We start from the raw sequence: 10,990 nt of genomic DNA on the forward strand, positions 1-10,990 counted from the left end.
ACAGCTTTGCTAAATGAGAAGTGGAGCCCATAGCCTTTTCTCTTACCCTGCTCACTCCATTCTTAAGGGCTGAGTCATTTTTCAGCTCCCCAAAAGGTGCCTGATACTCTCTAGGTCCTTTTGCACAAGTGACAACTTGAGAAGCCATAGCATTCAGACAGAAATGTTTTCCCTTTCAATACTCTGTAGATAATGCTCCATTTTATTTAGGCTTTGGTGTCACGAAAAAGAAGTCTGAAGTTAGCTTGATTTTGTCCCCTGTATTAACTTTTTTGCCTGTGTGTATTTGTAGGATCTTCTACTTTATCCTTAACATTTAAAAGTTAAACCAGGCTTTGGTTCCTAACTTTTTTGTCTTTAAAAAAAATTTTTTTTACTTACATTCAAATTTAGTTAATGTACAGCGTATTACCAGTTTCAGGGTAGAGTTTAGTGATTTATCAGCTGCATATAACACCCAGTGCTCATTCCATCAAGTGTCCTCCTTTATGCCCATCACCCAGTTACCCCATCCCCCCCTGCAACCCTCGGTTTGTTTCCTAGAGTTAAGAGTCTCTTACTGTTTGTCTCCCCGTCTTTATCTTATTTTCCCTTCCCTTCCCCTGTATTCACCTGTTTTGTTTCTCAAATTCCACGAATGTTCCTAACTTTTAGGAAATTCTGCCTAGCACTTGATCCTTTTGGAGACTGACATTGACCCTTCTACTCAGAGTTCTCAGAGATTTTCTAAATCTTGGTATTTTCTGCTCAGTTTTCAATTAGGCAATGTTGCTCTTCAGCTTTGTGGAAACTATCCCCATCTCAGACTGCTCCTTCTTTGGTACCGCCTGCTCTATTTTCAACGATCCTCATGAACCTGAGAACATCAATCAGAAATTCCCCTCAAAACCTCTCTCGCTTCTTACATTTACTAGGAGGCATGTGGCCTGACTTATCCTTTGTACTTGCATACCCTCTGCCTGGAACATTCTCTCCCAACATAGCCACATGGTGTACCACTTCACCTTTCAGGAATGCCTTCTTTGGTGAGGCCTTTCTTGACCACTCTATTGGAAACTGGAGTAGAAACTACACTACACCATCCTGACCTACACTCTCCTACCCCTCCTCTGTTTCATTTTCCTCTTTAGCCGTACTGCCACTTAATATACCATATTATTTTTTACTCATGTCCAGTATTTTTGCTATATGCATCTTGGCCATAGATATTTTTGCCACAAACATTTCTGCTGCATAACCAGTTGGCTGTAAGAAAATTTTGCCTTAAAGATAAAATAACTGGATGACAGTCTGGCTTCATTTCTCCAAGGACGAATCAACGGCCCTCAGCAGGGTTAACGTACTGAGGCTAGTTGTCAGTTATTTTTCTATTAACAAAGCTCCTATTTTTATGTTATATAAATCTTAGCTAGCAATCTCTACACTGACAGGTAGACATGGCGGTCTTAAAACAGTGGGTTGTAACAACTATATATATTGACTTGATAAAAAATACGGTGATGGAACCTACTGGAAGTGTGAAATAAAAGAGTGTAAAGCCATACTGCATACTGTACTGTTCTAGAACATGAGAACATAGTAGTTACAGTGATAACAAAGCTCAGTCACAAATGCATTACAGCGTTAGCACTTCTTCCACACTTCCCATAGAACTCTGGAATGTCTGTCAATGAACATGTGACAACATGCCAAGAAAAAAAACCAGCAGTGTAGGAGGCTTGCACAATGCAGTGCAAAGCTCAGTTCCAAATATGCATCCTGGTATTTGGAAACTGATACCTCTCTTAATGGAGGAAGAAACTTTAGTGAAAGAAGCAAAACTGTGATGCTGAATAAGATGAATCAACAGGCCAAAAAAAGAAAAAAAAAAGTATACTACTACAAATGAAAGACTTCGAAGACGAGTGCCGGGTACAATCCACAAAACCGAATCAGTTGTTTGCACAATACTGCCATGAGTCCACATGCGTTTTAAATGCATTCAAATATGTTGTATTTCACAATTAAGTCTTTTAATTTTGTTATTCATTTTTCATGATTATATCCTTTCAAATGAAAGTCCCTCTTTTGTTTTTTTTGTGATTTTTTAAATAGCAAATTGCCTTACAGTCAATTACTTTTGCGGCAAAAATGTTTGCAGCAAAGATGTCTGTGGCAAAGATGTTTATGGGGCAATGACCTAGAATCATATTTTACTTACTTTTTAAATTTACTGTTAGTAGATGGCTCAGATATATGGGCTTGGAATTAACCTATTTAACTATTTGCATATATTAACTATTTGCATTTTCTGGATAAAAATTTCAAAGAGCAAAAAAACAAACAAACCCACTTCATGGGGAAGAAAAGAATACGGAAATAGGAAAGATGCCAATTCTTCCCAAGTTACTTTAAACTGCACAAGAACCAGTGTAATTCCAATTAAAGCAGCAACAACAATTTACAGACTACTGGGTGTACATCCAAAAGAACTGAAAGCAGGGACTTGAATAGATATTTGTACACTTATGCTCACAGGAGTATTACTCCCAATCGCCAAAAGGTGGGAGCAACCCAGATGTCCACTGTCACATGAATGGATAAACAAAATGCGGTGTATCATATGTATACAGTGAAACACTATTCAGCCGTAAAAAGGAAGGGACCTCTGACATGTGCTAGAACACGGATAAACCTTGGAGAAACTATGCAAAGGGAAATAAGTCAGTTAAAAGAGACAAGTACTATCGGATTTCACTTCTACAAGGTATCTAGCCAAATTCATACACAGAAAATAGAATGGCAGTAACTAGGGGGCAGAGGGGAAGGAGGTTTAGTGAATACAGAGTTTTTAGTTTTGCAAGATGAAAATGTCCTGGAGATTGGCTGCACAACACTGAATATACACTACTGAACTATACAGCCATAAATGGTTAAGGCAGTAACTTCTATGTTTTAACACAATAATAATAAAAAAAAAACAAAGTGACAATGTATGGAATTTTTCAGAGAGCCTAGAAAAGGAAATGAGTAATAGCCAAAAAAAAAAAAAAAAAAAAAATAGCAAAAAAAAAAAAAAAAAAACAACTTGGGAAAAAGAATGAAAGGAAACTGGCCCAGCCACATACTAAGATATACTGTGAAATTATAATAATTAAAATAGTGCAGTAAAGAGACTCACCAATTCTGTATGGGCAAGAATTTAGTGTTATGACAAGGATGACATTGTAATTTAGTGAGCAAAGACTTTTATTTCAAATAATGTGGGGTCAATTAGTTTTTAAGTTATTGTTTTGGGGGGCTGGTCACAGTCATATACCCAAATCCATTTCAGATTAATTGAAACTTAAAGTTATTTTCATGTATCTCATTTCCCTTTATTATTTTTCTGCCTTTCTAACAGCTTAAGATTATTTATTTTGGCCGTCTTCCCTTTACATTCTATTCACCAACTGGGTGACACCTGAACAATGTTGCTGCTTTGGAATGTAAATAATCGTGTAGAAAATCAGTCAACAAATGAAAAGTAAATGTATGTCCTGTTTTAAAAGATCTATTTAATGGAAGAATCCACCTAAAGTAGTAGGCTCTCCTTGGTATTTAATATTATTTAATTTACAAGTTTCACTAAATTCTATTCTGTTAACTTTATCACAGATGTGACGTCGGAGTGGATAATATACCACCACAGTTTGAAGGGCCTGTAGTCACCAACATGCTTGGACCTTTAGTATTAGCCACTCATAAAAGGTTTCCATGCTTTATTTTTAAATTTTATTTATTTAAGTAATTCCTACACCCCATGCAGGGTTCGAACTCCTGACCCCGAGATCAAGTAGTCGCACGCTCCTCTGACTGAGCCAGCCAGGCACCCCTCCACGCTTTATTTTTTGAATATTTCAAATTTTTCACTTGAAGTTACTGAGTTAATACTTATTCCATGCCAAGTCAAAGGACTGCTAAAAGGTATATCTGGGTTTACAAAATACCTTTCATAGATGGTGTGATAGGGAAAATGACTCCGTAAGGTGTCTACACTCTAGTTTCCAGAACTTGTGAATAAGTTACTGTGAATCATGGTAAAGGGTCTTTGCAGATATAATTTAAGATAGAGACACTTGAAGACAGGGAGATTACCCTGGCATATCCTCATGGGTCCTCTTTAATGACATGAGCTATTAAAAACAGAGAAGTCTCTCTGGATGGAGGTAGAAGAGATGCAGCAGAAGGGAGGTCAGAGACATCTGAGGTGAGAGGGGGACTCCAGGCACCACTGCTGGTTTGAAGACCCAGGAGGCAAGAGGCTTTAAGCAGCTGAGAAGGGCTCCCCGCTGACAGCCAGCAAGGAATGGGACCACGGCCCTACAACCACAAGCAACTGAATTCTGGCAACCATCTGGATGAGCCTGGTGACAGGTCTGCCCTCGCGCCGAGGCCGGCTGACAGCGATTTCAGGGATTTCAGCCTGGTGAGACCCGAAGCAGAGGGGCCAGCCTGGCTCACTTGGACTTGTGACCCACACAAGTGTGAGATACTCAATCTGCCTTGTTTTAAACTGCTAAATTTTGGCATTTTGTTATTGCAGCAACAGAAAACAAATACATAGAGAGACTGAGTTCTTCTCTCATGTATACTAAACGAGAAAAAAGAAAAGATAGTGCCACAGGTAATGTAGGAGGGCAGATTTAGGACTGTCCTTTTCTCAGCTAGACTCATGGACTCACAGATTCTCTGTCCAGTAGTGAAGGGCACTGGCCGAAGCAGCAGAGGATCTTAAGGTACAAGGACATGAAGATGAGTTCCCACTAACTGGTTAATCTATGTTAAGGTTCTGACAATGTTTTCAGAAAGATTATCTTCCAAGGAGTGACTACTTTTTCTTGGTTTGTCCCTTAGAGTTGTAAAATGACTGTCCCAGCATCAAACACAGTGTCCTCATCCAGCAGCACGTGAAAGAAGACAGAGGCGAGTAGGGCCTCTCAAGGACTGACGCAGATCCAACTTCACGAAATGAACAGATTAAGACCATTTCCTCAGTCTAGGCCCACAGTGTTTAAAAAAATTTAAAAACTATGTCAAAGAAGAATATTTTGATATTTTTCCTATCCCTTTCCCGTGATCCTCCCCTCTTCATTTGATCATCCTGTTACAATAACCAAAGCTAAAATCCAGTAATATACTAAGTAAAATTAGGGGAACAAATACAGAAATAGGTATCAGGCCCAAAGAGAAGAGATATCTGAAGACCTTTTTGTGCTATTTTTAAGTACTGGCACCATTCCTAATAAAACCGCCTCTTAAATTCCCATTCATTTGGTAAATGTTTATAGAACACATCCTCATGACAGGTCCTGTCCTAGACACTGCTGTCAAGGAACCTGGTCCAGTGGGAAGCACAGAACTAAACACGTGCATCGTAAGGTATGCAGAAAGTACACCGAGGGCACAGGAGTTCACTCAAGTCTACAGGCAGGAGGTGCGGGGTGGCAGCTGATCAAGGCTGGAACAGGACATTTCTAGGTGAGACCAGCATGAGTAAAGATATGGGGTGTGAGCTACTACAGTAGAGCCTGTTCACAGAATTAAACAATCCCCTCGTGTGAGCATAAAGTGTGTATGCTGGGGTGGGAAGTAGCGGGGGACCGGCAGGAGGTGGGCCTCTAAGAGTCAGGTAGGGGTCACATCATAAAGGGCATTAGCCTCTCTCCCGCAGGTGAACGTGAAGCCGAGGAATGGCACAATCATTCACATGTCCGGAGATCACTTTGGTGACAGAGGGGGAGATGGATTCAAATGGAGTAAGCCCAGAGACTGAAACCAGGAGAAGGCTATTATACAAACAGAGATAATGAGGACCCGAACTTGAGAAGCAACAGTGGAAATGAGCATAAGGTACCCAATTTAAGGAATATGCAGAAGGTAAAATATGCGACAGGCATCACAGGCTCCCGGCTCACTGCCATTTCCAACTCCCTGCCTTCCCCGCCACAGCTCATGGCGCAGGCCGGGAAAGCCAGCCAGCCACTCTCCCAGCTTCATCAGCTACAGGTGAGCCCAGTACCGACCCCTCCTCGGGACGGGAGTGTGGCTCTGGCAAAGCCTCTTCTATGAAAAGGAGAACTATGAAAAGGAGAAAAAGGCCCTACTCGCCTCTGTCTTCCTTCACATCCTGCTGGGGGACGATTCTGTTTGGTGCTGGGACGGTCATTTTACAACCAGGAGGGGACAAAGCAGAACAAAAGCCAGCAGGGTGGGGACAGACAGCAGAGTGGAAGGACGAAAAGTCTCGGTCCTTGATGAGCCCCCATTGAGCTGCTGAACTAGCCAGGGATCGTTTATCTCTGGACTCAAGAGAAGTATCCTTCCAGCTTAAGCTACTGATGGTCAAGCTATTACTTTCAGACAGAATCAACCAAACGACAAGAGACAGGGCCTGGTGACTGGACTCTGATGGGCTTGTAATAAAGAAGAATCAGTAGTTTTACTCCCAGCGTTCTAGCTTGGGAAACTAAGCAGAAGGTTATCAAGACAAAATTATGACCCAAGAGTGGGGGTGGAGCAAAGGGCGAAGTCTGAGCTGGGGAAAGAAGGGAAGGGAGAGAGTCTGTCCCTGGACATGCTGATTTAGGTAAAGAGTATATTTAGATGCGTCTGGAACTCATTTAAGAAGTCTGAATTAGATACACAGAAGTGTGCGAAGTCGGGTCCTCTCACACGTGTGTGCCCTCACATGCTCTTAGGGGACTCGGACTGAAGCAGGATGGTCAAAAGAAGTCCGGACCCAAACTTCCGTATTTGAAGAGTCTTAGCGGTTTTTTTCTATTAAGGCTCTGAAGATGTACAGATACTATTTAAAATAGGAAGAAAGCTGCTCATTGAATGAATCCACAAATACTATCGTGCTACTGCATATTTGTATTTTATAAAAATTCATTAGTAGCCAAGATGATCTGAAATGGCACAAACTCTGGGTCTCTGGCAAATGAAGCCCTTGTGTGAGAGCGCCCACACCAGAGACTGTCCCGGTACCTGAAACTCAGCTGAATCACCTGCTTGACGTCTGCCAGTAAACTAGGAATATGTGAATAACCTCATTCCAGGACCCGGAAATAACCCAGGACATGTTTTATTGGTGGTAGATTACCCCCAAGTACAAAGAGGAACATAATCACTGAGAAGGTAGCAAGCAATAATTTAGCAGCACTTTGTAAGATTAAGTAACCTTTTAAGGATTATGCTATCCTCCATGAGAAGAAGCTAATACAGATGACCCCGATACGATTTCTCCCTTACGTGCGGCAGTTATGGAAGAACAGAAATGATCAGCAACTCCCCATCTAGGGAACAGGAAAACTGCAGTCTGAGCTGGAGCAGGTGACCGTCTCCCAGACAGAGAGACACAAGGATGCATGGAAAGGGGTCCCTACAAACAGTGATTATCAAGTGCAAACCAAAGGTTGATTTTGATGTTTGCAGAGTCTGGACTGGACGGACTCTGCTAGACGAGGCCTGTACAGACAACAGCAATCCCCATCAAAGGCATCTATGATGCACGAGCGGCACGATCAAAGATAAAAGAGATTTGACCTTGACATCAAGCAAAACTGTTTCAAAACCAATACAACTTGAGAAAAAGCAGTATAAAAGATACGATCTTGTACCTCAACACACTGGTCTTAATTCAAGAACATAACTCTGATCACCCTGCTCCCAACAACGAAAACTTGAGATGGTCCCCCTGGTTCAGAGACCAGCCCCCCCCCCCCCCCCCCGCCCTTGTCCCAGCCCCAACCTAATAAAGTTCTAATCAAACTTTCCGTTTGTTTCTTTCATGCAGGCTACTTGCGTTATACTGGACCAGCTGATGTTTCCCAGTCCCACCTGCGCTCTCCTCCTGCCACACTGTTCCTGAAGACTGTTCTCTGCCTGCAGAGGTCCCTGCACCTCTCAGCAATCCCTGATCCTACAACCACACGTGGTCTCCTCCTTTACATCCTCTTCTGTCATTCCATTACCAAAATCAGGCTACTTTGTTTTGAATTGTTACTACTGTTGTACCTCCCCTATGATATTCTAAATTCCTCAAAGAAGAAAGGATAACTCATTCATTTTTGTGACTTCTACAAGGTCATAATGAAATAACTGCAGGTTGCTGAGTTAGTGACACGAAACAGCCACAGCCTGAGAGCCCTCAAAGAACATGCAAGGGCAAGTTTGTCCAAAGTCTAATAATTCAACTATTTACCGTTCTGATAGACATTCATATGCTCCTTCTCCTACTGCTAGGAAGAAGCAGTTTATAAGAAACACAGAAATTATTCAGTAGAGGAGATAATGAATCAGACTGCAGTCTAGAAATTCTAGATCCTATTTTTTGTCACCTGGGCAGGTTTAATTTACCCCTTTCTCTACCTGCCTCCTCTGTAAGTATCTACTTTACAAAAGTGATGTAAGGAATAAGATCTTTATTAAACAAGTTTATATTTTTAACATCTTTCTGAATACTCCTCCCTTTGAAATATACTGGTTTAAATACCACCTCTAGCTTTTCCTACAGTTACCACAATTAACAATGATTTTTGTGATTCATAGAGTACCTAAAGTGTAAGGAAGCCCATTATATGCCAAAGAATGCACTGGCATTTTTATTTAAAAAACCAAACTTCTCTCTACCTCTACTTTCAGATTTCTTTTAGTCTACGACCCTCTGGCCATTGCATAATCCTAATTTATAAAGGGGTTTAATAATCCAGAAGAAAAAACATACTGTGCTCTCAAAAGTAGAATACATGCTGTGAGATGTTTTGTAATTGTCTTCATGAATAAACAAGAAACCAAACGCAGATCACTGGGGTGGGGGTGGGCAATGAAACAGTAAAAAGGCAATAAAAAGTCTTGAACAATAAAGGTATCCAGTATCATAAAAAGTTGACATCTAGAGAATGATTTCTAACCAGTGACATAGGCCAAAGACCTTACTAAGTGCCTTGTTTTCCTAGGCCCTTCAGTTCTACTCTAATTTTTTCTCCATGTTTCACTTTCTTCAGTATGTTAATCCATCTCCTTCCACCTCCAAACCCCGACTTAACTCAACTGAGACCTCACCTCAAGTCCCGGGCGGGCAGTCTCTATCTCATCCTGATATAATTCCCAGATTAGGGCACGGGAGTTCCTTTCTACCCAAGAAGTTACAGTGTAAATTTAGAAATGTAAACACAATGCCAGGGAATAAAAAGTTTAGACCTGTGAGTGAGAACCATGACTCCTGACATCTAGCATTTCAGCTCTTCTGCATCTTTAAGCCAGCAAAAATAATGAGGAGGACTTCTTCATCTGCCAAGAGATCTCACACATCGAAGGCAGAGGTAACTCCTTCACAAAACAAAATGCATCAACGGAAAGCAAACAAACCCAAGCACGCATCTTAACTCCAACGCTAATCCTCTACCGGGGACTTCCATTGCAATTATATGGCAGATCAATTCTTGGACTCGGTTCTGTGTGCCTGCAGTACTCCAAAGTTAGATGACCTCATAAACAAGTTCTCCCCTTCCCTCTCCTGTGGTCACGTCAGATACCTGTTGCATCACCTGGAAAGTGGTCTTCAGAGGCTAGCAGAGGAGCCCCACCAGGATCTCCAGGGAACTCAGCTGGGCTTACTAAACTGGAGCCTCGTTCACGTTAATGAGGTTGCCTTGGAGGCAAAGGGGTGCTGGCTCCCGTTCACCTTGGACGAGATTCTAGCACAGGCACCGACAGCTGTGACTTTCGGGACTTGGAAGGGCTTGGGAGTTTCTGAAGACTCGGGCAGGAAGAGGTGTGCGGCTGGGAGAAGCGGCAGAGCGGGGAGAACCCGCGCTCGGGGACCTGGCGGCCGGGAGTCCGGGGGGCGGGAGTGGGCGGTCGGACCCGCGACGGGAGCTTCGCCCAAAGGACGCCGCTCGGCCGCCGAGGTGTCGGGCCCGGCGCGGGCTCCGGGCCGCGCAGGGGGCACCGCCGAGGCTCCAGCCGCCCCGAGCCCGGGCCAGAGCCCTCGGGCGGACCGGGCAGCGCTGCCCGCCCGCCGACGTGCGCGAGGATTCAAACAGCCTCCTACTCCCCTCCCCCACCCCGACGACTAAGCTGGAGGCGGAGGCTCGAGGCAGGAAGCGCAGGGGCTGGGGGCCGGGGTCCGAGCCCCGCGCCGAGCGTCCGGAGGCTGCCGGCCTGGGCCGCACTCACCATGTCGTACACGTTGAGCACCACTAACTGGTTAGCCCCCATCCTCCTCCCCGCGGCCGCCGCCTCGTCCTCCAGCCGCTCCGTCTCCGCGGGGCCGAGGCCGCTCCCACCCCCGCGGGCACTTCAGCGGGCCAGAGCCGGGCACTAAGCGCACAGCCCGGCCCGCGGCAGCCGGCGCGGGAGCATCGGGGAGCCGGGCCGCTCCCGGACGCCGCCGACAGGACCCTCTGCGCCGACGGGGCCGGACCGCTGGCGGGCCCGCTCCGGCTCAGGCGCCTCCCCTCGGCAGCGGACACGTGGGGAAAGGCGGGGCCTGAGCGGGGAGGGGGGCGGGCGCCAGGCGCCCCGGGGGCGGGGCCGGCCCGGCGCGGGGGCTGAGCCCGCCTGCGCTCTGGCTCCGCGCGGCCGCACCTCGGGACCTAAAATGGCGCCTCTCCACGCTGGAGGAGCGGAGTCCCAGAAAGACTACAGTTCCCGGCATGCAGTGAGGACGCCCCGGTTCGCCGCTCGAAGCGCAGAGGCCGAATCTCCACGACTACGGCTCCCAGCATGCCGCGGGGGCCCCGCTCTTTACAGCAGCAGGCCTCCCCGGGAGACTACAGCTCCCAGCATGCAGTGCTTGGGATCCGCGCCGGTCCTCTGCAGTCCGCCCTTGGCGGCAGGTGAAGTCCTCTACCTTCAACCCTTCTTTGTCGGTGCTGCTACTGTTGGGTTTTGTCGCGTTGAGCCCGTTGACGCCAGCGGAATGTGGCAAAAGACCATAATGATGACCCTGTTTTCCAAACCCTCC

General features: G+C 45.2%; 1 protein-coding gene across 3 annotated transcripts in view; it reads right to left on the reverse strand.

The window, feature by feature from the left end:
• DESI2 (desumoylating isopeptidase 2) overlaps positions 1 to 10,451 on the reverse strand; it is a 46,247-nt gene extending 35,796 nt beyond the window's left edge. For 2 of the 3 annotated variants that reach the window (XM_032389328.1, XM_032389325.1), the window contains exon 1: positions 10,201 to 10,451. In XM_032389328.1, coding sequence (XP_032245219.1) covers positions 10,201 to 10,242 — 42 coding nt within the window. In that variant the 5' untranslated portion in view covers positions 10,243 to 10,451. Of the gene's footprint in view, positions 1 to 9,557; positions 9,871 to 10,200 lie in introns of those variants that run through there. The other variant, XM_032389326.1, reaches the window with a different exon arrangement.
• Between the last annotated feature and the right edge of the window lie 539 nt (positions 10,452 to 10,990).

This window comes from Phoca vitulina, unplaced genomic scaffold (genome assembly GCF_004348235.1).
Source record: "Phoca vitulina isolate PV1807 unplaced genomic scaffold, GSC_HSeal_1.0 scaffold54, whole genome shotgun sequence".
Lineage (NCBI taxonomy): Eukaryota > Metazoa > Chordata > Mammalia > Carnivora > Phocidae > Phoca > Phoca vitulina.